General features: G+C 57.9%; 1 protein-coding gene across 1 annotated transcript in view; it reads left to right on the top strand.

Moving 5' to 3' along the window:
- Window positions 1–11,525: 11,525 nt before the first annotated feature.
- TGFA (transforming growth factor alpha) overlaps window positions 11,526–26,914 on the top strand; it is a 99,937-nt gene continuing 84,548 nt past the window's right edge. The window contains exon 1 of the mRNA XM_029066612.2: window positions 11,526–11,681. Coding sequence (XP_028922445.1) covers window positions 11,642–11,681 — 40 coding nt within the window. The 5' untranslated portion in view covers window positions 11,526–11,641. The remainder of the gene's footprint in view (window positions 11,682–26,914) is intronic.

Below are 26,914 nucleotides of genomic sequence, written 5' to 3'. Positions count from 1 at the left end.
CGGCTTTAAAGCCCGTCCGGCCCCCGGCCCCCTCCGGCCTCCCCTCCCTCCTCTCCTCCTCCTCCACGCCGGGCCGCACGCCGCGCTCCTCCGTCGCCGCTCGCCTCCTCCCCGGGCCCCCGGCTCGCCCGGCCCGCCGCCCGCCCCCGGCCCCCTTCCCGCCTCGAGTCCCACACACGATGACTCTCCCTCCCTCCCTCCCTTCAAAGCCTCGTTGCGGGCCCACCTCCTCCCAGAGGCCTTCCCTGACCGCGCCCTCTTTCCTCTTCTCCCGCTCCCTTCTGCGTCGCCCCGACCCGCTCCCTTTCTTCACCCCCCCACCCCCACACCGCTTCCGTCCACACCCGTCATTTATTTATTTCTATTCACGTCCGTCTTCCCCATTCTAGTCTGTGAGCTCCCAGTGGGCAGGGAATGTGTCCGTTTATTGTCGTATTGTCCCCTCCCAAGCTCTCGGTCCAGTGCTCTGTAATAATAATAATAATAATAATAAGGATGGCATTTGTTAAGCGCTCACTGTACGCAAAGCGGTATTCTAAGCGCCGGGGAGGATACAAGGTGATCGGGTTGTCCCCTGTGGGGCTCACGGTCCTCATCCCCATTTTACAGATGGGGTCGCTGAGGCACAGAGAAGTGAAGTGACCCACACAGCTGACAAGTGGCGGAGCCGGGATTTGGACCCGTGACCTCCGACTTTCCGCCGAGCCCCGCTAAGCGCTCGATAAGTACAGATGAATGAATAAAGGAACGAAGCCGCTGGCCGAAGCCGTGGTGGACTCTGGGCTTCCCCCTTATTCATTCATTCAATCGTATCTATTGAGCGCTTACTGCGCGCAGAGCACTGGGCTAAGCGCTCGGAATGGACAGTTCGGCAACAGATCGAGACCGTCCCTGCCCAGTGAGGGGCTCGTCTGGGAGAGGACAACGGAACAGACACGTTTCCTGGCCGCGACGAGCTGACGGTCTAGAGGGGGAAGGCAGACATCAATAGAAATGAAGAAATGAGAGCGATGGACATAAGTGGGGTGGGGCCGGGGGAGGGGGATGAATCAAGGGAGCAGGTCGGGGCGATGCAGAAGGGAGTGGGAGAAGAGGAAAAGCGGGGCTTAGTCAGGGAAGGCTCCTGGGAGGAGGCGGGCCTTCAATGAGGCTTTGCAAGTGGATGCTCAGGACAGTGCTCGGCACACAAGAGAGGTCTAGGACAGTGCTCCCCATCCAGCGGGTGCCCAGGACGGTGCTCGGCACACAGTAGAGGTCTGGGACAGTGCTCTCCTTACAGCAGGGGCCCAGAGCAGTGATGATGATGATGATGATGGCGGCACTTCTCAGGTGCTTACTATGTGCTGAGCACTATTCTAAGCGCTGGGGGTAATAATAATGTTGGTATTTGTTCAGCGCTTACTACGTGCAGAGCGCTGATCTAAGTGCTGGGACATCAGGTTGTCCCACGGGGGGCTCCCAGTCTTCATCCCCACTTTACAGATCCGGGAACTGAGGCCCAGAGAAGTGAAGCGACTTGCCCCCGGTCAGCCAGCTGACAAGTGGCAGAGCCGGGATTCGAACCCACGACCTCTGACTCCCAAGCCCGGGCTCTTTCCCCTGAGCCACGCCGCTTCATGCTACAGGGTCATCGGGTGGTCCCCCCGTGGGGCTCCCGGTCTTCATCCCCATTTTGCAGATGAGGTCCCTGAGGCCCAGAGAAGTGAAGTGACTGGCCCAAAGTCTCACACGGCAGACAGGTGGCGGAGGCGGGATTAGAACCCACGGCCTCTGACTCCCAAGCCCGGGCTCTTTCCGCTAAGCCACGCTGCTTCTCTTGTGCCCGGCACACGGCAGACGCCGAGGACGGTACTCTGTTCAGGCCAGTGCTCTACGTACACTAGGGGTGGAGGACGGTGCTCTGCTCACAGTAGGCGTCCAAGACAGCTGTCGGGGCACATGGTAAATGCTAATTCGGTGGCTTTCACGGACTGCCCACCGTCTGGAGGGGGAGACAGACATTGATATAAAGGAACAGATGACAAATTTGGACCTAAGGACCGTTCTCAGGGACGTTCTCTGCCCCTTCCCCATCCTCCGCCGGCGTCCAGGAGAGAGCGGCAGGCCCGGGCCGGGCCCCGGGGGAGGGCCCACCTGAAATCTCTCTTCCGTCCCCTGAGTCTCCTTGGGTTTCGAGACGCAGCGTTGCCCGGTGGCTGGAGCCCGGGTCCGGGAGTCACAGAGTCCCGGGTTCGAATCCCGGCCCCGCGCCTTGTCTGCCGGGAGACCTCGGACCGGTCGCCTGACTTCCCTGGGCCTCGGCTCCCTCATCTGGAAAATGGGGATGGAGACCGGGAGCCCCGCGGGGGACGGGGACGGTGTCCGACCCGCGTAGCTTGTATCCACCCCAGCGCTCAGCACAGTGCCTGGCGCGTAGTGAGCGCCCAGGAGATCCCACCGATTTGATGGCTACTTCCCGGGCTGCGCCGTGGCGATCTCCACAAGGTGAGCGGTCACTCGGCCCACCGCGTCCGGAACCTCCCAATAAATGGACAGTTCGGCAACCGAAGCCAGGCCCGCTGCTCTTTGACCTTGGAGCCATAAATTACAAAAATAAACAAGGGAAACTCTCAAGACTCCACCGGGGAACCCAGACCGATTGATTCGTAGTCACGGAAGATGCCAAAAAGACTCCAGCTCGCTACAGTTTGCTTTTGTGCAAGAAACTGAGAGAGGGAAAATTCAAATGTTTTTGCTTTTCCTCCTCGTTGGGACGTTCAGAATCCAGAGTAAACAGGGCGTCTGGGTCTCTCGCGTAAGACACGGACACACAGAACCCTTGTTAAAAGCCTCCTGCGCTTCGGCCCAGCAGGGCCCGATAATGATAACGGTGTCGGTATTCGTTAAGCGCTTACTATGTGCCGAGCGCTGTTCTAAGCGCTGGGATGGCTACAGGCTGATCAGGTTGTCTCACGTGAGGCTCCCAGTCTCCATCCCCATTTTACAGACGAAGGAACCGAGTCACAGAGAAGCGACTTGCCCACAGACACCCAGCTGACCAGTGGCAGAGCCGGGATTCGAATCCATGACCTCTGACCCCCCCCCAGCCCGGGCTCTTTCCGCCGAGCCCCACCGCTTAGTCGCTAGAGCCCCGGGCCTGGGAGGCAGAAGGACCTGGGCTCTGATCTCTTGTCCGCTGGGTGACCTGGGGCAATTCGCTTCACTTCTCTGCGCCTCAGTTCCCTCACCTGTCAAATGGGGATGAAGACGGGGAGCCCCGCGCGGGACGACCCGATTAGCTTGTATCTATCTACCCCAGCGCTTAGAGCCGTGCTTGGCGCGTAGTAAGCGCTTCAGAAATATCGTCAGGTGAGAGAGGGGAGTAAGGGGAGAAGGAGGTAATAGAGGAGCGGCTTGGGAAAATCCCCGTTAGCTGCCTTTTTCCTCGTCACCTGTGGGCATTTCCTGTCTTTCCCGCAACACCCTCTCGCACCCTCGGACACACACAGGAGGACCATTCACTCATTTCATCGTATTTATCGAATGCTCTTCCTGTGTGCAAAGCGCTGTACTAAGCGCTTGGGAGAGCACTGTGGAAAGATAGCCTCCACCAGACCTCTTCCTCTCATTTTACTTCCCCAAGGGCCCAGTACTCAGTGCATCATTCAATAAAGTGCTCTTGTCCCCAGGAGGTACTCGGCACAGCACTAGTTTTTATGGTGTTTGTTAAGCGCTTGGCAGACAGCGGGGTCGATGTAAAGCGCCGGGGTGGAGCAGCAGCATGGCGCAGCGAAGCAGCGTGGCTCAGTGGAAAGAGCCCGGGGTCGGGAGTAAGAGGTCATGGGTTCTAATCCCCACCCGGCCGCTTGTCAGCTGGGTGACTTTGGGCAAGTCACTTCACTCCTCTGTGCCTCAGTGACCGCATCTTTAAAATGGGGATGAAGACTGGGAGCCCCACGGGGGACCACCTGATCACCTCGTAGCCCCGCCCCAGCGCTTAGAACCGTGCTTTGCCCGTAGTAAGCGCTTAACGAACACCAACGTTATTTTTATTATTAGTGGATAGAGCCCGGGCCTGGGAGTCCGAAGGACCCGGCTGGCTGCCGGGTGACCTTGGGCGAGTCACCTCACTCCTCTGGGCCTCAGTTCCCTCGTCTGGGAAATGGGGGTTGAGACGGTGAGCCCCGAGCGGGACAGGGACTGGGTCCAGCCTGATCTGCTTGCATCCGCCCCAGCGCTTAGTACAGCACATAGTAAGTGCTCAGCAAATACCACGGTTATTCGGCCTGGGGGAGATACAAGGCTACTAACCCTCTCTCCTGCCCCTTCTTCTCTCTCCTTCCCTCCTCTTCCCTTTCCTCCGGAGCGGAAGCTAGAGTATTTAGCTGTCAGCGGATTCGGCTGGGGAATTTTCTCAACAAAGCAGGGAAGAAATTCCCTGCTTTCCTTTGATTCAGCTGGATTATATTTTCAACAGGTTTGTTGATTTACCCGCCGCCCCCCCCCCCCAATGATCTAAACCCAGGTCTACTTTTCCACTTGACTTTCATTTAATCGTTAGTATTTCCCCCCCCCCCCCCCAGCACCTTCGAATCCCGCCTCTGCCACTTGTCAGCCGGGTGACCGTGGGCAAGTCACTTCACTTCTCTGGGCCTCAGTTCCCTCATCTGGAAAATGGGGATTAACCGTGAGCCTCACGTGGGACCGCCTGATGACCCCGTATCTCCCCCCAGCGCTTAGAACGGTGCTCGGCACAGAGTAAGCGCTTAACAAACACCGACGTTATTATTGTTATCATCATGCCGACAGCTCTACCGGGCATCTGCTGGATGCTAACTGGGCCTGGAGTCAGAAGGACCCGGGTTCTGACGCCGGCTCCCCGTCTTAATCCCCATTTTACAGATGAGGGAACTGAGGTGCGGAGGAGATGAAATGACTTGCCCAAGGTCACACAGCAGACAAATGGCAGAGCCGGGATTGGCGCTGCGTGGGGGCGGCGGGGTCGTCTCCGGAGCGGGGCTGAGGTCAGCCCGCTGGGGAGGGGCTGGGAAGTCCGGGATTCTTTCCCCTGGCTCTGTTCCCAAGACTAAATTCCCTGGAAAATGATGAAAAGCGCAAACCACCTCTATTTCCTCTCTAATAATAATGACAATAATAAGATGCGTGGTTTAGCGGAAGGAGCACGGGGATGGGAGTCAGAGGGCCTGGGTTTTAATCCCGGCTCCGCCACCCGTCTGCCGGGTGACCTAGGGCAAGCCACTTCTCTGTGCCTCAGTTCCCCCGTCCGTAAAATGGGGATGAAGACGGCGAGCCCTACGTGGGACCACCTGATTGCCTTGTATCCACCCCAGTGCTTAGCACGGTGCTTGGCACATAGAAAGCACCTAACAGATACCATCATCGTTATAATTACGATGATGATGATGATGATGGTATTTGTTAAGCGCTGTGTTTCAGGTACTGTACTAAGCGCTGGGGTAGATGCAAGTTAATCATGTCGGACCCAGTCCCTGTCCCACAGGGGGCTCACGGTCTTAATCCCCATTTTCTGTCTCGTCTTACGCTGTCGTCTCCGACCCATCGCGCCGCCACGGCCCCACCTCTCCCGGAAGGCCCCGCTCTCCCTCCGCCGTCGTTCCGGCCGTGGATCCGCAGTGTTTTCCGGGGAAAAACGGGGCGGCGGTTGACCGTCGCCGCCTTCCGCGCGGTCAGCTCCGGTCTCCGCCCTCGACCCTCTCCCGGGCCGCCCGGCGCGGGGGAGTTTCGGGCCCGTGGCCGCTCCGCTCCGCTCTCCCTCCCGTAGCCGGGGCCGGCGGGGGCCCGGGAACTCTCCGGGTGCCACCCTGAGAAGGGAATCCCCATTTTCCAGACGAGGTAACTGAGGCCCAGGGAAGTGAAGTGACTTGTCTAAGCTCGCGTGGCAGGTAAGTGGCAGAGCCGGGATTAGAAGCAGCGTGGCTCAGTGGGCAAGAACCCGGGCTTGGGAGTCGGAGGATGTGGGTTCTAATCCCGGCTCTGCCACTTCTCTGCCGCGTGACCTTGGGCAAGCCGTTTCACTTCTCTGTGCCTCAGTTCCCTCATCTGGAAAATGGGGATGAAGACAGTGAGCCCCACGTGGGACAACGGCCTGATTAGCCTGTATCCGCCCCAGTCTTTCGAACAGTGCCTGGCACACAGTAAGCACTCGATAGATACTATCATTATTATTAGAGGACCTGGGTTCTAATCCCGGGGTCTGCCACTCGTCTGCCGTGTGACCTTGGGCAAATCACTTACCGGTTTTTATGGTTCTTGTCCAGGGCTTACTCTGTGCCAAGCACCGTGCCAAGTACTGAGGTAGATAGAAGAATCATCAGGTTGGACACGGCCCCCGTCCCACTTGTGGCTCCTAGGAAGGAGAACGGGAATTGCATCCCCCATTTTGCGGATAAGGAAACCGAAGCCCAGAGGAGTGAAGTGACTTGCGCAAGGTCACGCACGGCGGAGCCGGGAGCGGAACCCACGCCCCTCGTCCGCCGCGCGACCTGGGGCAAGCCACTTCACTTCCCCGGGCCTCGGTTCCCTCGTCTGTCGAACGAGGATGAAGACCCGTGAGCCCCAGGTGGGACGGGGACGGCGTCCAACCCGGTTAGCTTGGGTCCACCCCAGCGCCCAGTACAGCGCCCGGCATATAAGCAGATGCCCGACAGGTACCGCAGTGTTATTTATGGTCCGTAAGCGCTAGTGAGTACGGCGTTCGCTAGGCGCACAGAGGGAGCGCTCAGTAAGTCCCCCCGGACGGATCGACCGGGCCCCATCCGGGGCCAGGCCGGGAGGCCCGGGGCCAGGCGGAGGCTTGTTTTGTAGTCCCGCCTCACGGGGAGGGAGGGTGGCGATCTCTATCAGCCAGAGGTTTCTCGCCGCCTCTGTTTACCTGCCAATATCTCAGTCCTGCCATCTCACCCGCCAAACACCCTGCTCAGCTGGCTTAAAACACCGGCGGGGCGCGGGGAGGAATCAGGAAGGAGGGGGAGGCTGATTACAGTGAAGAAAGAGGCCATTGAAACACAAATATCCCGCTAATAAGCACGTTGAAGAAAGGAAATGCAGCGAAAACGGACAGAAGTGTTGACGGGACCGTGGGTAGGCCTCGGTTCTCCTGTTTGGCGTTCGTTCCTTCGTCCGGTCCTACCGACCGAGCCCTCACCCTGCGCAGGACGCTGTGCCGAGAGCTTGGAAAGTACAACGCGGTAACCGAGCGGCGGCGCGGCTCAGTGGGCAAGAGCCCGGGCTGGGGAGTCGGGAGGACGTGGGTTCTAATCCCGGCTCCGCCACTGCCTGCTGGGTGACCTTAGGGCAGTCGCTTCGCTTCTCTGGGCCTCGGTGACCGCGTCTGGAAAATGGGGATGAAGGCTGTGAGCCCCACGTGGGACCACCTGTTTACCTTGTTCACCCCAGCGCCGAGAACGGTGCTTGGCACCTAGTAAGCGCTTAACGGATAGCAGCATTATCATCATCGACGGGTAGAGACGACGACGGGCTCACGGTCCAGGAAGGTGGAGAGGCGGGAGAAGAGGGCTCCTCCTCAAGGGTCTAGGTCATCCGTCGTAGTTACTGAGCGCTTACCGGGTGCGGACCACTGGGATAAGCACTTGGGAGAGGACGACAGAACAATAATCGGACACGTTCCCTGCCCGCAAAGAGTAGCTCCCATCCCTCGCGAGGCCTGGGGAGGAAACCGTCGATGCCCCGGCAGTGGGGAGGAAGGAACTCAGTGCTCTGCACACAGTAAGCACTTAATAAATATGATTGACTGAATGACTAGTCATCCCCCCTCCCAGCCCTACAGCGGTGAAGTCCCCGTCTGTCATTTATTGATTTCTGTTCACGTCCGTCTCCCCTCTCTAGAGTCTAAGCTCACTGCGGACAGGGAATCTGTCTGATTATTCTACCGTCCTCTCCCAAGTGCTTAGTACTAGTGCTCCGCGCACCTCAAGCGCTCAGTAAATACAGTCGACGGCCCTGACGTTCATCCCCCCTCCCGGCCCCACGGCACTTGGGTCCAAATCTGCGATTTGATTTATTTCTATTCACGTCCCGCCTCCCCCACCGGGGCCGTCGGCTCGACGTGGGCAGGGAATGTGTCCGTTCTATCGTCCTCTCCCAAGCGCTTAGTAGAGGGTGCTGCACGTAGTAAGTGCTCAATAAGTATCACTGACTGACTGAAATTGCAGGGTCGCATCATCTGGGCGGCCCAGCTCGGAACACGCCGTCGCGGCACTCTGTGACCCGGAAGAGGCCGCCGCGTGTTGGCAGATCTGCCCGCTTTCGCGTCACCGGGAGGGGAACGTGACGGGAGCGGAGGCACGTTTCCGGGAGCCGGGAGAGGGATGCGCAGGGAAATCAGATGATTTCCACCCCAAGGAAGAGGAGGCTGCCCCCAACCTGTCCCCCACCACCTGCGGGGACCTGAGCTGGTCTTAAAACTCTGCCCCGGCGTGGGAGTCGGGAGGGGAGAAGGGAGGAGGCGGTTCCCCGTTTAAATGATTAAGGGCTTAGTACGGTGCTTTGCCCCGCAGTAAGCGCTCACTAAATACGATTGAATGAATGAACAGATTCTAAGGCCGAGTAAACCGGCAGGAAGTACTTAAGGAGGAAGGGAAAGCCCGCTCTCTGGTTGAGAAGCCCTGTGGGTCCCACAGCCGAAGAATGAAGTCCAGTAAAGGCCACTGATGCAATTTGTTAAGCGCTCACTACGTGCCAGGCGCCGTACCGGGCGCTGGGGTAGTTGGAAGCGGCGTGGCTTCGTGGCAAGAGCCCGGGCCGGGCAGACGGAGGCGGTGGGTTCTAATCCCGGCTCCGCCACTCGTCAGCTGTGTGACTTTGGGCAAGTCACTTCGTCTCTCTGGGCCTCGGTTGCCTCATCTGTCAAATGGGGATGAAGACCGTGAGCTCCGCGTGGGACAACCTGACGAGCCCGGATCTACCCCGGTGCTCAGAACAGTGCTGGGCACCCAGTAAGCGCTTAACAGATACCATTGTCATTAACAGGTTGGACACAGTCCCTGTCATTCATTCATTCGATCGTATTTCTTGAGCGTTTACTGTGGGCAGAGCACTGGATTGAGGGCTTGGAAAGTACAAAATTCAGCAAGGGAGAGAGCCAATCCCTGCCCACGGCGGGTCCGACCTGGGGCTCGGAGCCTTCACCCCCGTTTTACAGAAGAGGGGACCGAGGCCCAGAGAAGCGAAGCGACTTGCCCAAGGTCACACAGCGGACAAGGGGGCGGAGCCGGGATTGGAACTCAGGTCCACCCGCCTGCCAGGCCTGTGCTCTCTAATAATAGTAACGTTGGTATCTGTTAAGCGCTTATTACGTGCAGGGCACCGTTCTAAGCGCTGGGGGAGATACCGGGTCATCGGGTTGTCCCGTGTGAGGCTCACGGTCTTCCCCCCCCATTTTACAGATGAGGGAACCGAGGCCCAGAGAAGTGACGTGATTTGCCCACAGTCTCACCCGGCTGACAAGCGGCAGAGTTGGAATTCGAACTCGTGACCCCCGACTCCCAAGCCCGGGCTCTCTCCGCTGAGCCAGGCTGCTTCTCTATCCACTAGGCCACGCCGCGGAAGGTGAAAGGGAAACGGCGCGGACTGGTGGTCGGAGGCCCTGGCTTCCGATCCCGGCTCTGCCGGCGAGTCGCCTGCCGGGCGACCTTGGGAGAGTCACTTCGCTCCTCTGGGCCTCGGTTTCCTCATCTGGCAAATGGGGCTCCAATCCCTGTTCTTTTCTTCCCCTTAGACTATGAAGCCCGTGTAGGACGGGGTCTCTAGCTGCCTCGTTTAGCTTGTGTCTGCCTCAGTGCTTAGTGCCGCTCTTGACAGATAGTGAGTGCTTCACATATATCACCATTAATGACAATAATAATAGTAACAAGCACCGTAATCAGCTCCTGTTCCTCTGGGAGGGGTTGGAGATGGTTTTCTCCTTGCAAAGAGGAGGTCGGTCTTAAAGCTCCTTCGAAGCCTTACGGAAGGGCAGCAGCGCGGCTCAGTGGCAAGAGCCCGGGCTCGGGAGTCAGAGGTCGTGGGTTCCACTCCCGGCTCTGCCCCCCCGTCAGCTGGGTGACTGTGGGCGAGTCCCTTTACTTCTCTGGGCCTCAGTTCCCTCCTCTGCAAAATGGGGATGAAGACCGCGGAGCCTCAAGTGGGATCACCCGATGACCCTGGATCTCCCCCAGCGCTTAGAACGGCGCTCTGCACACAGTAAGCGCTTAACAGATACCAGCGTTATTCTTCTTCCTCCGAGAGGCCTTCCCAGACCGAGCTCCCCTTCTCCCCCTACCCCCTCCACCGCCCCCCCTTCACCTCTCCTCAACTTAACCCTCTCCTCCCCCCATCTCCCTCCGCTCCTCCCCCTCTCCCTTCCCGTCCCCTCGGCACCGTACTCGTCCGCTCGACCGTCTCTATCTTCGTCACCCTATTCGTTCCGTTAACGAAACGTACATCGCCTCGATCCTATCTAGTCGCCGTCGTCTTTAGGAGACGTCCTTCCCCTCGACTCTATCTATCGCCGTCGTCCTCGTCCGCCCGTCGGAGGGCGGGGACCGTCTCCATCTGTCGCCCGCTTGTCCGTTCCGGGCGCTTCGTCCACGTGCTCTGCACACAGGAAGCGCTCAATAAATACTACTGAATGAATGAATGAATTGAACCCCATCTGCTTGTATCCACCCCGGCGCTTGGCACATAGTAAGTGCTTAACAGATATCAGCATAATAAAATTATTATTATTATTAGGATGTAGGCCGGGATGGAGGAGGAGGAGGAGAGAAGGGAGGGGAGGGAGGAAGGGGTGACCTGTGTCCGCTGTCTGTGGCCCCCCACCCTTCTAGACGGCAGGCCCGGGGTGGGCGGGGATTCCTTCAATAGTATGTATTTATTGAGCGCTTACTACGTGCGGAGCACTGCGCTGGGCGCTTGGAGTGGACAAATCGGATCGTCTCTGTTGCTGAATTGTGCTTTCCCAGCGCAGTGCTCCGCACACAAGGAAGCGCTCAATAAACGGGATCGGAGGAAGGAAGGAAGGGGAGGGGAGGGGAGGGCGGTGGGTGAGGGAGCCCCGAGACCCCCACGTCCCCCCTGAGGGTGGGGGGGCTCCCCCTGCCCCCCCCCACCGACCCCCGGGGGCGGGCTCGGTCCCCCCCCCCGCGCCGCCAGGGGGCGCCACCGCCCCGGTGTTTCCCGCCACCCCGGGACGACCCTTGACCCCCGCGCGGGAGGCCTCGGCCCACCTGGCCGCCTCCCCCCGGGCAGCCCTCCGGCCTCGCGTTGCCCCTTGCCGGGACCCCCGAGGGGGAGAGGGGCTGTAAGGCCGTCAGAGGGCAGGGACCGTCTCTCTCTGTTGCCGATTTGTCCGTTCCAAGCGCTTAGTCCAGCGCTCTGCACAGAGTAAGCGCTCAATAAATACGATGGGATGAATGAATGGGGGTGAAGGGGGAGGTGGGTGCGAATTTCTCTGCCCCTCCCTCGCTCCTCCTCCCGGCTTCCCTCCCCTCCCTCCTCTCCCCTCCCCCCAGCACCACCTTCCCGGCGGGAGGCTCGGCCCCGCCACTCGGGAGGAGGAGGAGGAGGAGGAGGAGGAGGAAGAAGAAGAAGAAGAAGAGCAGGAGGAGGAGGCTCCTGGAAGATGGTCCCTTCGGCCGGAGAGCTGGCATGGATCGGCCTGGGTAGGTGCTGCGCCCCCTCCCCCTCTCCCCTCCTCCTGCCCCGGCCCCTTCCGTTGCCCCCCAAGGCCCGGGCCGGGCACGGTGGGGGCGGCCCCGACCCTACCCCGCCACTCTCCCCCCGCTCCCTGCCCCCGCCGGGGAGCGGGGGAGACGCCCCCCGGACGGACGGGTGCCCCCCCGGCCCCCCCCACCCCCCCCGGCTGGGCATTCGGGGCTCAGGGGGGTCGGGCCGGGGGTCCCCGTGTGGGTCCCTAAGCGTCGGGGGGAGGGGGGGGGGCGTGTCCACGGATGCGTGTGTCTCGGTGTGTCCGTGGGACCGTCTCTGTGCGTGGCCGTGGATGGGCGCGTGTCCACGCGTGTGCCCGTGGATGTGGGTGCGTCCGTTTATGTGCGCGTGCCCCCGCACGGGGGTCCACGTATGTGCGTGTCCCTGTATGCGTGTCCGTGTGTGTGTATCCATGCATGTGCGGGCGTCCATGTAGGTGTGTCCATGCGTGTCCATGTAGGTGTGGGCCCGTGCGTGGCCATGCATGTGTAGGCATGCATGTGCGTCCATGTACGTGCGTGTCCATGTATGTGCGCGTGTGTGCGTGTGTCCATGTAGATGTGTGTAGGAGGGAGGTGGGGCCGTTTCCTAGGACGCGACGACCCCCGGGGTCGGGTCCGGGCCCCCCGGACAGCTGACCCGACCCCTGACCCCTGGCCCCTGGCCCCTGGCCCCGCCCCCTTCACGGGGCCCCGCCCCCGAGGCAGAGGCTCCGCCCCCTTCCAGGGCCCCGCCCTGCGGCGCCTGCGCGCTGCCCCGTGGCCCCGCCCCCCCGCGCCCGAGGCTCCGCCCCCTCCCCCTGGGCCCCGCCCTTCGGCGCCTGCGCCCTGCCTCCCGGGGCTCCGCCCCCTCCCCTGGGCCCCGCCCCCTCTCCCTGGGCCCCGCCCTCCCGGCCCGGGCCCCCTCCCCGGACCCCCTCGTGTGCACGGCTCAGTGGACCGATCGTTGGCCTGGGAGTGGCAAGGATCTGGGTTCTAATCCTCCCCGTGTCTGTCTACCGCGTGGCCTCGGCCCTTGGCTTCTCGGGGCCTCGGTGGCCTCATCTGTCCAATGGGGACGGACACCGGGAGCCCCACGGAGGCCGGGGGGGGGCCGGGGACAAGCTAGCGTCTCCCGCCGTGTACAGTAGAGTGTGGGGCACGTAGCGAGCGGGGGACACATGCCAGGAAGATTATCCTTCTTAGTGGCTGAGGAGGCCCCGCCCCCAGGCCCCGCCCGCCTCCTCGGGCCCCGCCCACCTCCACATGGCCCCGCCCCCGTCCTACGTCACCGGAGGCCCCGCCCCCTCCCCGCCTCCCGAGGAGGCCCCGCCCTCCTCCCCGTGACTCCTCCCTTCCCGCCCCCTCAGACCCCGCCCCCTCATACGTCTACGTCTGATGAGGCCCCGCCCCCAGGCCCCTCCCCCACCCGAGGAAGCCCCGCCCCCAGGCCCCTCCCGCCTCATCGGGCCCCGCCCACCTCCTCATGGACCCGCCCGAGGCCCCGCCCCCTCCGAGGACGCTCCTCCCGAGGCCCCGCCCCCTCAGGCCCCGCCCCCTCCTCCGCCCTCCGTCACCTGAGGCCCCGCCCCCAGGCCCCCTCCCCCCTCCTGAGGAAGCCCCGCCCCAGGCCCCCGCCCTACGTCACCCTCCCTCCTTCCCCGTGGCCCCGCCCTCAAGCCCCCTCCTCCCCTGAGGAAGCCCCGCCCTCTCCCTTGGTCGCCCCCCTTCCCTTCTCCCGAAGAAGCCCCGCCCCCTCCTCCTGAGGCCCCGCCCCCAGACTCTCGTCCTACGTCACGACACGCCTCCTGAGGGAGGCCCCGCCCCCTGCCCTGAGGCCCCGCCCCCAGACTCTCGTCCTACGTCACGACACGCCTCCTGAGGGAGGCCCCGCCCCCTGCCCTGAGGCCCCGCCCCCCGGATACCTTCCTACGTCACGACACGCCTCCTGAGGGAGGCCCCGCCCCCTGCCCTGAGGCCCCGCCCCCAGACTCCCATCCCACGTCACTACGCGCCTCCTGAGGAGGCCCCGCCCACGGGTCTGAGGCCCCGCCCCCAGACCCCACCCTACGTCACCAGAGGCCCCGCCCCCTCCCGAGGCCCCGCCCCCAGCTCCCGCCCTACGTCACTTCACACCTCCTGGGGAGGCCCCGCCCCCTCCTCGGTCGGTTGCCCTCATTCTTCTTAATAATAATAATAACGTCGGGATTCGTTAAGCGCTGACTATGTGCCGAGCACTGTACTAAGCGCTGGGGGAGATACAGGGTCATCAGGTTGGCCCAGGTGAGGCTCACAGTCTTCAGCCCCATTTGACAGATGAGGTCACTGAGGCCCAGAGAAGCGAAGTGACTCGCCCACGGTCACACAGCTGATGGCCGGCGGAGGCGGGATTAGAACCCACGACCTCTGACTCCCGAGCCCGGGCTCTTGCCATTGAGGCACATTGCTTCTCCCCCTTGTCTTCATGAGAGCACTGTGGGCGGAGACCTGTCCCTTTGTTGGTTTATATTCCTCGCCCGAGTGCTTAGGGCAGTGCTTTGCACCCAGTAAGCGCTCAATATATACGACTGAGTGAATTGAATGATTTCCCCACCAGGGTCCAGACCTGAGGCTCACTCGGCCGGGCCAAGGCAGCAATAACTATAGTACTTGTTAAAGCACCTACTGTGTACCAAGCGCTGTTCTAAACGCTGGGCGGGTCCAGGTTAAGCAGGTGGGACCCAAACCCCGGCCCCCATGGGGCTCCCAGTCTTCATCCCCATTTTCCAGGTGAGGGAACTGAGGCCCAGAGAAGTGAGGTGACTTGCCCAAGGCCACACAGCAGGCGAGTGGCGGAGCCGGGATTAGAACCCAGGACCTTCTGACTGCCAGGCTTGGGCTCTACCCACTGAGCCGCCCTGCTTCGCCTTCACTGCCCTCTCAGGGAGGGCGTTCGTTCATTCTTTGTATTTACGGAGTGTTTACCTCGTGCCGAGCGCTGTCCTGGGCGTTCGGGAGAGTACATCGGTCGGGCTTCGGGAGACCCATCTCGGGTCCGGGCCGACGGACGTCGGCGGGGTCGGTCACCACGGAGACGCGGACGCTCTCTCTTTCTCCAGTAGAATCAAGCGGGCGGTTGTATTTATTGAACGCCTACTAGGTGCAGAACTTTGTACTGAGCGCTTGGAAGAGTCCACCGCCACATTCAACAGTATTTATTCATTCAATCGTATTTATTGAGCGCTTTCTCTGTGCAGAGCACTGGACTAAGCGCTTGGAATGGACAAATCGGCAACGAATGGGCCACAGACTTGGCAGGCGTGTTCCCCATAAAAGCGGCTAGCGGATCGCGCGGGAAGCTTGGCTCCATCCCGCAATGCATCCCGGCTTTTCCGGGTCGAGCCGCTGGAGATTCCCAGCGGGCCTGCCCCGGTCACGCCTCTTCTCTGAGCCTTGAAAAGTCATTTTCCAACCCTTAAGAGGGAGCGGCTAAAAGACGGGGCAAAGGGAAAATCATCCCCAAAAGGGTACACACCGGTGGAATTTGGACTGGAGGGTAGGAGGTGGACCCGAGGCAAACGCACACAAGAAAGAGAACCTTTTGAAGCGTCTCAGTGATAACGATGGTGGTATTTGCTAGGCGCTTACTATGTGCCAGGCACTGGACTAAGCGCCGGGGTGGATCCAAGCAGATCGGGTGGGTCACGGTCCCTCTCCCACCTGAGGCTCACGGTCTCCGTCCCCATTTGACAGTTGAGGGAACTGAGGCCCAGAGAAGTGAAGTGACTTGCCCGTGGTCACCCAGCAGACAAGCGGAGGAGCCGGGATCGGAACCCGCGACCTTCTGACTCCCGGGTCCGGGATCTAGCCACCGGGCCAGGCTGCCTCCCAGCCCGTCGGGAAAAGAGGTGTGAGGGGTCACAGACTTGTTGAGCTCGGTGTTTCCAAGCCTGGCTGAGAGGTGGAGGGGAAAAAGTGGGGTGAGTTTGATTCATCCCTTTGCAATAATGCTGTAATAAGAATAATTATGGTATTTGTTAAGTGCTTACTATATGCAGAGCACCGTTCGAAGCGCTGGGGTAGATACAGGGTCATCGGATTGTCCCACGGGGGGGCTCACGTTTTTTAATCCCCATTTTTACAGATGAGGTCACTGAGGCCCAGAGAAGTGAAGTGACTTGCCCAAGGTCACACAGCAGACAAGTAGCGGAGTCGGGATCAGAACCCATGACCACCGACTCCCAAGCCCGGGCTCTTTCCACTGAGCCACGCTGCTTCCCTTCTGCCATAGGGGTCCTGACAGATTAGACCGTAAGCCCGTCCGACGGCAGGGACCGTCTCTATCTGTTGCCGACTTGTTCATCCCAAGCGCTTAGTCCGGTGCTCTGCACATAGTAAGCGCTCGATAAATACTACTGAATGAATGAATGAACTAATTAATAATAATAACGATGATCGTATCTGTTAAGTGCTTACTATGTGCCAAGCACTGTTCTAAGTCCTGGGGTAGTTACAACGTCATCAGGTTGTCCCCCTTGAGGCTTTCATAGTCTTCATCCCCATTTTACAGATGAGGGGACTGAGGCCCAGAGAAATGAAGTGCCTCGCCCAGGGTCACCCAGCGGACAAGGGGCGGAGCCGGGATTCGAACCCGTGACCTCCGACTCCCAAGCCCGGGCTCTTGCCGTTAAGCCTCGTTGCTTCTCCCCTCCCGGCCCCGCGGCACTTATGTCCGTGCTTGTCATTTTATTGATTTCTATTCCTGTCCCTCTCCCCCTCTGGGCTCCTTATGGGCAGGGGATGTGTCTGTTTATCGTCCTCTTGTCCTCTCCTCGGCCCTTAGCGCAGTGCTGTGCACACGGTAAGCACTCGGTGACTACGACCGCCTGACTCTCTGTCTCGGTGCTCAGCTCTGCACACAGGAAACCCCTAACAATTAATTATTATTATTATTACCATCGTTATTCTTCTTATCACCTCCATGAGTAGAGCAGGTTCCTGCAGCCGGTCAGTTTCTTCAGCTAATCTCTCCTCAAAATAGCAGTCACCGTCCCGCCGGTCACCCAGAGGAATTGAGAAAGGCAAAACTTGTAAAAGTTGGCTTGGCCCGATGATGATGTTTTGTTTCTGTTTTCGTTCTGTTCCGCTTTGCTTCGCCGTCGGTCTCCCCCGTTTAGGTTGTGGGCCCCTCATTGGGCAGGGATCGTCTCTGTTGCCGAACTGTAATAGTAATAGTAACGTTGGGATTTGTTAAGCGCTTACTAGGGGCAGACCGCCGTTCTAAGCGCTGGGGGAGATACAGGGTCATCGGGTGGTCCCACGGGAGGCTCGCGGTCAATTCCCATCTTACAGATGTGGTCACTGAGGCCCAGAGGAGTGAAGTGACTCGCCCACGGTCACCCGGCTGACAAGGGGCAGAGCCGGGATTCGAACCCATGCCTATTAGACTCTCAAGCCCGGGCTCTTTCCACTGAGCCACGCTGCTTCTCATTGTACATTCCTATCGCTTATTACAGTGCTCTGCACACAGTGAGCGCTCAATAAGTAAGAATGAATGAATGACAGTGGGCCGGATCCTGGTTTTCACGCGTATAAGAGCTCTCCCACTCCAGTCCGACAGACCGTTATTCTCTCCAGAATCAAAACCCTCCTGAAACTCTACCTCTTCCAGAGAGCCTTCCAGGGTTAGTTCTCTCTCTCTCTCTCTCTCTCTCTCTTTCTGTCTCTCCCTCCCTCCTATCTCTCTCTCTCTCTCTCTCTCTCTCGCGCGCGCGCTCCCTGTCTTTCTCTCCAGCTCTCTATCTCTCCCTCCCTCCTGTCTCTCTCACCTCTCTATCTCTCTCTATCTTTCTCACGTGCTCTCTCTCACTCTTTCTCTCTCCTCTCTCTCTTTCCCTCGCCTCTCGCTCTTCTACCTCTCTTGCGGGCTATCTCTCTCTCCTCTCCCTCTCCTCTCTCTATCTCTTCTATCTCTCTCTATCTCTCTTGCGTGCTCTCTATCTCTCTCCTCTCTCTCTTTCCCTCTCCTCTCTCTATCTCTCTCTTTCTCTCTTTCTGATGTGCGCTCTCTCTTTCTCCTCTCTCTTTTTCTCTCTCTCTCTCTCTCTCTTTCTCTCATCTCTCTCTTTCTCTCTTATCACTCTCTCTCTCTACTTTTCTCTCTTGTGTGCTCTTTATCTCTCTCTATCTCCTCTCTCTTTCCCTCTCCTCTCTCCTGTCTCTCTCTATCTCTATCTCTCTCCCCAACTGTCTCTCTCTTTCTCTCTCTCCTATCTGTCTCTGACTTTCTGACATGCTCTCTATCTCTCTCCTTCTGTCGTCTTTATCTCTCTCTCTCTCTTAATCTATCTCTATCTTTCTCTCGCACGTGGACTCTCTTTCTCCTCTCTCTTTCCCTCTCCACTCTATCTCTAGCTCTCTCTCTCTCATCTCTCTCTCTCTCTTTCTCTCTCACGTGTTCTCTCTCATTCTCTCTTTCCCTCTCCTCTCTGTCTCTCTCTTTCTCTCTCTCCTATCTCTCTCTATCTTTTTCTCTTTCCCTCTCCTCTGTCTCTCGCTCCTCTCTCTTTCCTCTCTCTTTTCTCTCTTTTCCTCGCTTCCCGCCACCTCTCTCTCTCTCTCTCTCTCACACACACACACACAGTGTTAGCACTAAACTCATTTATACCTGTTCCCGGCCCTTGGGTCCCTATGTTTACTCAGTTGTGTATTAATTGTGATACTTTTTAAGCACTTACTATGTGCCAAACGCTGTTCTCAACGCTGGGGTCGATACCAGTGAGTCAGGTTGGACACAATCCCTTACCCCCTCATGGGGCTCGCCCTCTAAATATGAGGGAGTAGGATTTAAGCAGCGCGGCTCAGTGGCAAGAGCCCGGGCTTCGGAGTCAGAGGTCATGAGTTCGACTCCCGGCTCCGCCACTTGTCATCTGGGCGAGTCGCTTCACTTCTCTGGGCCTCAGTGACCTCATCTGGAAAATGGGGATTAACGGTGAGCCTCACGTGGGAAGACCTGATGACCCTGTATCTCCCCCAGCGCTTAGAACAGTGCTCTGCACCTAGTAAGCGCTTAACAAATACCAACATTATTATTATTATTATTAATTCCCATTTTAATAATAATGGTGTTTTTTAAGCACTTACTGTGTGGCAAGCACTGTTCTAAGCACTGGGGGAGATACAAGGACCCCAGTTCTCACACCGGGGGCCAGCTCCGCTGGCCACGGCAGCCCGGGAAGGCCAGCCAAGGGGGGTTGGAGTCGGACCAGCGGAGCTGAGGGGCGCCCAACAAGTCCCCGCGTGCTCACGTGCAATTTACGCCCGGCTCGAGGACAGGGAGGCTCGGCGGGGACCCCGGGGGCCGAGCGCCTCTCCAGAGGGTCCCACCCCCTCTGCCCGGTCACCCTTTTCGAAGTAACCGAGGCACCGACAAGCGCAGCGACTTGCCTGAAGTCACACAACTAGACCCGTGGCAGAGCCGGGATTAGAACCCAGGGCCTCTGACTCCCAAGCCCGGGCTCCTTCCGCTGAGCCACCCGGCTTCCACGAAGCCCTGCCGGGTCTGGCGTCGTCTTGGCTTCTTCTGTGTTTCTCTCCAAGGACTCAAGTGGAAGAGATGGAGAGGCGGAGTCACGAGAAGCAGCGTGGTCTAGTGGCTAGAGCCTGGGAGTCAAAGGCCCTGGGTTCTAATCCCAGCTCTGCCACTTGCCTGCTGGGTGACCTTGGGTGAGTCACTTCACGTCTCTGGGCCTCTTCTGTAAAATGGGGATTCAAGTTGCGAGCCCCATGTGAGACAGGGACCGTGTCCAACCTGATCGTCTCCTATCTACCCCAGTGCTTCGTTGAGTGCCTGGCACGTAGCTTAGCAAATACCAGGTGGAAAGAGCCCGGGCTTCGGAGTCCGAGGTCACGGGTTCGACTCCCGGCTCCGCCACTCGGCAGCTGGGTGACCGTGGGCGAGTCGCTTCACTTCTCTGGGCCTCAGTTCCCTCATCTGGAAAATGGGGATTAACTGTGAGCCCCACGTGGGACGACCTGATTCCCCTGTCTCTCCCCCAGCGCTTAGAACAGTGCTCTGCACATAGTGAGCGCGTAACAAATACCAACATTATCATTATTACCATAAAAAACTCGCTACGTTCATTTCCCCATGTGGCATTCCCCCATCAGTCGATCAGTCGGTGGTATTTATTGAGCCCTTACTCTGCGGAGCACTGTACCGAACGCTTAGGAGGGTGTAATAGAGGCGGTCGACAGGCTCTCTGGCCTCAAGTTGCTAAAACAAATTCCGGGGAGGAGGAAACAATCGAGAATTAAATATTCATTCATTCAGTTGTCTTTATTGAGGGCTTCCTGTGTACCGAACACCGTACTACGTGCTTGAGAAAGTACAACACAACAATAAGCAGTGACATTCCCTGCCCACGAGCCTGGAGTCTAGAGAAGCAGCGTGGCTCAGTGGCAAGAACCCGGGCTTCGGAGTCGGAGGTCATGGGTTCGAATCCCGGCTCCGCCACTCGGCAGCTGTGTGTCCGTGGGCGAGTCGCTTCACTTCTCTGTGCCTCAGTTCCCTCATCTGTAAAATGGGGATTGACCGTGAGCCTCCCGTGGGACGACCCGATGACCCCGTATCTCCCCCGGCGCTTAGAACGGCGCTCTGCGCATAGTAAGCGCTTAACAGATACCAACATTATTATCGTTAGGAGTTCGAAGGTCATGGGTTCTAATTTCGGCTCCTCCGTGACCCTGGCCCAGTCACTTCACTTCTCTGGGCCTCAGTTCCTTCATCTGTAAAATGGAGATTGAGACTGTGAGCCCCACGTGGACAACCTGATTACTCTGTATCAACCCCAGTGCTTAGAACGGTGCTCGGCACATATTCGTTCATTCAGTCGTATTGATTGAGCACTTACTGTGTGCAGAGCACTGTACTAGGCGCTTGGAAAGTACAGTTCGGCAACAGATAGAGACGATCCCTTCCCAACACCGGGCTCACAGTCTAGAAAGGGGGAGACAAAACAAAAGGTTGTCCCACGTGGGGCTCACAGTCTTAATCCCCATTTTACCCATAATAAGGGCTTAACAAATTCCGTAATTATTTAAGCTCTCAGTACAGTGCTTTGCACACAGTGAGCGCTTAATAAATACAGCCGAATGAAGCGCTTAACAAATACCGTTATTATTGTTATTATTACATTCCCTTCCTGGGTTCTCATCCCGGCTTCCGCCTCTCAATAATAACGGCGGTGTCTGTTAAGCGCTTACTCTGTGCCAAGCGCTGTTCTAAGCGCTGGGGTAGATACAAGGTCATCAGGTTGTCCCACGTGGGGCTCGCAGCCTTCATCCCCATTTGACAGATGAGGGAACTGAGGCACAGAGAAGTGACTTGCCCGAGGTCACACAGCTGACAAGTGGCGGAGCCGGGATTAATAATAATAATGTTGGTATTTGTCGAGCGCTTACTATGTGCAGAGCACTGTTCTAAGCGCTGGGGTAGAATCAGGTTGTCCCACACGGGGCTCCCGGTCTTAATCCCCATTTGACAGATGAGGTGACTGAGGCACAGAGAAGTTGTGACTTGCCCAAAGTCACACGGCTGACAAGTGGCGGAGCTGGGATTCGAACCCATGATCTCTGACTCCAAAGCCCGTGCTCTTTCTACCGAGCCACGCTGCCCCTCGTCCGCCGTGTCACCTCGGGCATGTCACTTACCTTCTCCGTGCCTCCATTTCCGCATCAGTAAAACGGGGATTAAGACCGTGAGCCCCACGTGGGACAGGGACGGGGTCCAACCCGATTTGCTTGGATCCACCCCAGCGCTTAGTACAGTGCCTGGCACGTACTAAACACTTATGAAATGCCACTCTTATTGTTATTATTTGCAGAGCACTGTCCTGAGCGCTGGGGAGAGGACAGTAGAGTTAGACGACTCCATCCCTGCCCTGGAGCAGCGGACACTACTGTGCACTGAACATTGTACTAAGCGCTTAGGAGAGTTCGGTAGGGTTAGTAGACAAGATCCCTGCCCTTAAAGAGCCTGCAAACGGTAGGTCAGTGGATTTATCGGGCACCTTCTGTGTGCAGTGTTGTGAGATAAAATAAATTAGAGATAGGGAAGCAACAGGGAGATATACATAAGGGCCCTGGGGTCGAGGTATCAGAGCGCTCAGTACAGTGCCCTGGACACAATAAGCGCTTAATACATACGATTGAATGAATCAGAGGGCTTCGTAGAGAAAGACCCAAGTCCACTGTTCTGTCTCACTCTCCTAAACGCACAGTACAGTGCTTTGCACGCGGTAAGCGCTCAGTAAATACGACCGAATGAATGAAGAGAGCGAGAGTAGGGTGGGGAGCCGCGGCGTGAGGGGAAGAACGCTCCCTTTCTCGGCACCGTCCGGGGACCCTCGAAGCACACCGACATTTCCTCTCACGACCGACCGCGTTTACGCTCTCGAAGTGTTTATAGATGGCACGTGGGGTCTCCGAAGTCGTGATAAAAGTCGAGCGCGGTCTTTTTAGCTCTTTAGTCTCTCTGTACGTCACGTCCCTCTATCTCTTGATCGTTTCCGTGGCGGTCTTTGAAGCCTCTCCAGTTGCGCCGCGTTTTTCAGGGGCTGAGGTGCCGGTGACCCCGTCTAAATCGGAAACCCTATTAGTTAGCAATCTTATTTTGGCTGATCGAGACCTTCCTCCGTCGGACGGAGAGGAGGAGGAGGGGAGAGCCAACCCCGGGGAAGAGAGGTTCGGAGGCTTCTGTCCAGGGACGGGACGCTTCAGCCGGCACAGGGCCCGGGGAATAAGCACAGAACTTTCTGGAACAATTCCCAGAGTTCTCAAACAATTCATCCCATTAACTCAGCACCTAGTGTTTGCAGGCTACTCTCATAATAATAATAATGATGATGATGATGGCATTTGTTAAGCGCTTACTATGTGCCAAGCACTGTTCTAAGCCCCGGGGGAGAAACAAGGTCATCAGGCAGTCCCACGTGGGACCGCGTCCAACCCGCTCGTTCGTTCATTCGATCCAGCGGATTTATCGAGCGCTTACTCTGGGGATGGTGGTGATGGGATTTGTTAAGCGCCTACTAGGTGCTAAGCGCTGGGAGAGGTACGAGGTCATAATAATGTTGGTATTTGTTAAGCGCTTACTATGTGCCGAGCACTGTTCTAAGCGCTGGGGGAGATACAGGGTAGTCAGGTTGTCCCACGTGAGGCTCACGGTTGATCCCCATTTTACAGATGAGGTCTCTGAGGCCCAGAGAAGTCAAGTGACTTGCCCACGGTCACACAGCTGACAAGTGGCAGAGCGGGGATTCGAACTCATGACCTATGACTCCCAAGCCCGGGCTCTTTCCACAGGTTGTCCCACGTGGGGCTCACGGTCTTCATCCCCATTTTCCAGGTGAGGTAACTGAGGCCCAGAGAAGTCAAGTGACTGGCCCAAAGTCACACAGCTGACAGGCGGCAGAGGCAGAGGGGGTAATAATGTTGGTATTTGTTAAGCGCCTACTATGTGCAGAGCATTGTTCTAAGCGCTGGGGGACATACAGGGTAATCAGTTTGTCCCACGTGAGGCTCACAGTTAATCCCCATTTACAGATTTTACAGATGAGGGAACTGAGGCCCAGAGAAATGAAGTGACTTGCCCACAGTCACACAGCTGACAAGTGGCAGAGCCGGGTTTCGAACCCATGACCCATGATTCCCAAACCCGGGCTCTTTCCACCGAGCGAGGTTTGGAAGGTCGGGAGAGTCGTCGTCTGTGGGATTTGAGGAGGGATGGGCCTTCCAGGCCCAAGGGAGGACGTGGGCTAAGGTATCGTGTCCACAGACTGCCGTATTAGGGAAGCAGCGTGGCTCAGTGGCAAGAGGCCGGGCTCGGGAGTCCGAGGTCGTGGGTTCTAATCCCGGCTCCGCCGCTTATCAGCTGTGTGACTTTGGGCAAGTCAATTCACTTCTCTGGGCCTCAGTGACCGCCTCTGTAAAATGGGGAGTAAGACCGGGAGCCCCACGTGGGACTGCCTGATGACCTTGTTTCTCCCCCGGGGCTTAGAACAGTGCTTGGCACATAGTAAGCGCTTAACAAATGCCATCATCATCATCATTATTATTATTATGAGAGTAGCCTGCAAACACTAGGTGCTGAGTTAATGGGATGAATTGTTTGAGAACTCTGGGAACTGTTCCAGAAAGTTCTGTGCTTATTCCCCGGGCCCTGTACTTCAGAGCCGATGGCTTATTGATTTTTATTTTCTCGAAAACTTCCAAGAGTTTTTTTCGATGAGCTATGATTAGAGGGTATGGAATGAGGTAAAATGAATGCATTTCCTGTATTTTTTGTGGGTTCCGTCGGGTCAGTACCATTTGGTCAAGTAGATGGATTCTTTAAGCTGTAAGCTCCTTCATCATAGGTAACCGATCCTTGATTACTTGATTAATCCTTAATCAATCCTTGTGGGCAGGGAATGTGTCTACCGATTCTATCACACTGTACTCTCCCAAACCCTTAAGGTAGTGGCGCTTTGCAAGTAGCAAGCTCGCAATACGTACGTCTGATTGATTGATTCTAAAGAGATCAGATATCCTGGTTCCTGTTTCTTTCGTCTTTGTCCCTGGGCGATGGGGGGCTGTCACTTTATTTTATTTGTTTAATGATATTTATCAAGCTTTTTACTGAACACGCTGAGAAGCGGCGTGGCTCAGTGGCAAGAGCCCGGGCTTGGGAGTCAGCGGTCTTGAGTTCGAATCCCAGCTCTGCCACTTGTCAGCTGGGTGACAGTGGGCAAGTCACTTCACTTCTCTTGGCCTCGGTCACCTCATCTGTCAAATGGGGATGAAGACCGTGAGCCTCACGTGGGACGACCCGATGACCCTGTATCTACCCCAGCGCTTAGAACGGTGCTCTGCACATAGTAAGCGCTTAACAGATACCAACGTTATTATTCACCGGCCTGGGAGTCAGAAGGACCTGGCTCCTCATCCCGGCTCCGCCACCTGTCTGCTGTGTGACCCTGGGCAAGTCACTTCATTCCTCCGGGCCTCGGTTCCCACATCTGTAAAATGGGGATGAAGACCGCGAGCCCCACGTGGGACAGGGCCTGCACCCAACCCTATTAGCTTGTATCTCCCCCAGCGCTTAGTACGGGGCCTGGCACGTAGTAAGCACTTAACAAATACCGTGGAAATAAAAGGGTGGCAGGGCAGAGGGGGATGGACCCTCTGGAAAGGCGCTCGGCCCCCGGGGTCCCCGCCGAGCCTCCGGGTCCTGGAGCTGGGCGGAAATCGCACGTGGCACGCGGGGACTTGTTGGGCGCTCCTCAGCTCTGCTGTCCCACTCGAACCCCCCCTTGGCTGGTCTTCCCGGGCTGCCGTGGCAAGCGGAGCTGGCCCCGGGTGTGAGAATTGGGGTTTCGGGTGTGAGTCGCAGGAGCCGGGGTTAGCGGAAGCCCACAAGCCAAACGAGCAAGCGAGGCGCTGCCATCCAGAGACCCCCAAGCGAGGACGTGAGACACCCCTCCCCACCCCCACCCCAGCTGAAGAGCTCTGGACTGAGCGTTGGGGAGAGGACAGGAGAGACGTGATCCTTTGTTAAGCGCTTACTATATACCGGGCACTGTTCTAGGTGCTGGGGTGGATACGAGCAAATCGGGGTGGATTTGGTAGATACGGACATAAGGGGCGCGGGGCGACGCAGAAGGGAGCGGGAGATGAGGAAAGGGGGGGACTTAGTCTGGGAAGGCTTCTTGGAGGAGAGGGGCCTTCAGTAAGGCTTTGAAGAGGGGGAGAGTCATTGTCTGGGAGATTTGAGGCGGGAGGGCCTCCGGGGCCAGAGGCGGGACGCGGGCACAGAGGTCGGCGGCCGTGGGCCGGGCGAGCCGGAGGCCCAGGGAGGAGGTGAGCGGCGGCGGAGGAGCGGAGTGTGCGCCCCAGGATGGAAGAGAAGGGAGGCGAAGGGTTGGACGGCTTTAAAGCCAGTGTTCGATGCGGAGGCGGATGGTATTTGCCGGTATTTGTTAAGCGCTTACTATGTGCAGAGCACTGTTCTAAGCGCTGGAGTAGATACAGGGGAATCAGGTTGTCCCTCGTGAGGCTCACAGTCTTAATCCCCATTTGACAGATGAGGTCACTGAGGCACAGAGAAGTGAAGGGACTCGCCCACAGTCACACAGCTGACAAGTGGCAGAAACACGCTGGAGTCTGTTTGAGGAGTGGGGTAACGTGTCCTCAGCGTTTTGTAGAACAACGATCCGGGAGAGCTCAGTTGAGTTAGTAGACACCATCCCCGTCCGCAAGGAGCTAACCGTCTACTGTGTGCAGAGCACTGTACTGAGGGCTTGGGAGAGGACAGTAGGGTTAGCAGACATGATCCCCGCCCTCAAGAAGCTTACAGCCTTCTCTGTGCAGAGCACTGAACTGAGCACTTGGGAGAGTCCAATAGAGTCAGCAGACGTGACTAGACATGATTAGATTGGATTCCCCCGATTCCACTGTAAACCCGTCAGTGGGCGGGGACCGTCTCTATCTGTTGCCCAATTGTCCATTCCAAGCGCTTAGTCCAGTGCTCTGCACATAGTAAACGTTCAGTAAATACTATTGAATGAATGAATGAACATGAATCCCTGCCCTCGAGAAGCTTATGGTCTACTGTGTGCAGAGCACTGTACCGAGCACCTGGAAGAGAACAGTCCTTAGACTGTCGAGAAGCAGCATGGCCTAGCAGAAAGAGTCCCGGCCTGGGACTCAGAGGACCCGGGTTCTAATCTTGGCTCTGCCAGTCGCCTCCTGTGCGACCGTGGGCAAGCTACTTAACTTCTCTGGGCCTCAGTTCCCTCACCTGCAAAATGGGGATTCAATCCCCGTTCTCCCTCCTCCCTAGATTGTGAGCCCCAGGTGGGATCTGATGATCTCCTATCCACCCCGGCGCTTAGCACGGTGCTTAATAATAATGTTGGTATTTGCTAAGTGCTTACTATGTGCAGAGCACTGTTCTAAGCGCTGGGTTAGATATAGGTAATCAGGTTGTCCCACGTGAGGCTCGCAGTTAATCCCCATTTTACAGACGAGGTCACGGAGGCACAGAGAAGTGAAGCGACTCGCCCACAGTCACACAGCTGACGAGCGGCAAGCCGGGAGTCGAACCCATGACCTCTGACTCCGAAGCCCAGGCTCTTTCCACTGAGCCACGCTGCTTAGCGCACGGTAAACGCCGAACGAATGCCGCAGTC

The sequence above is a fragment of the Ornithorhynchus anatinus genome, chromosome 5 (assembly GCF_004115215.2).
Source record: "Ornithorhynchus anatinus isolate Pmale09 chromosome 5, mOrnAna1.pri.v4, whole genome shotgun sequence".
Classification (NCBI taxonomy): domain Eukaryota; kingdom Metazoa; phylum Chordata; class Mammalia; order Monotremata; family Ornithorhynchidae; genus Ornithorhynchus; species Ornithorhynchus anatinus.
This window is presented reverse-complemented; position numbering and strand designations above follow the sequence as displayed.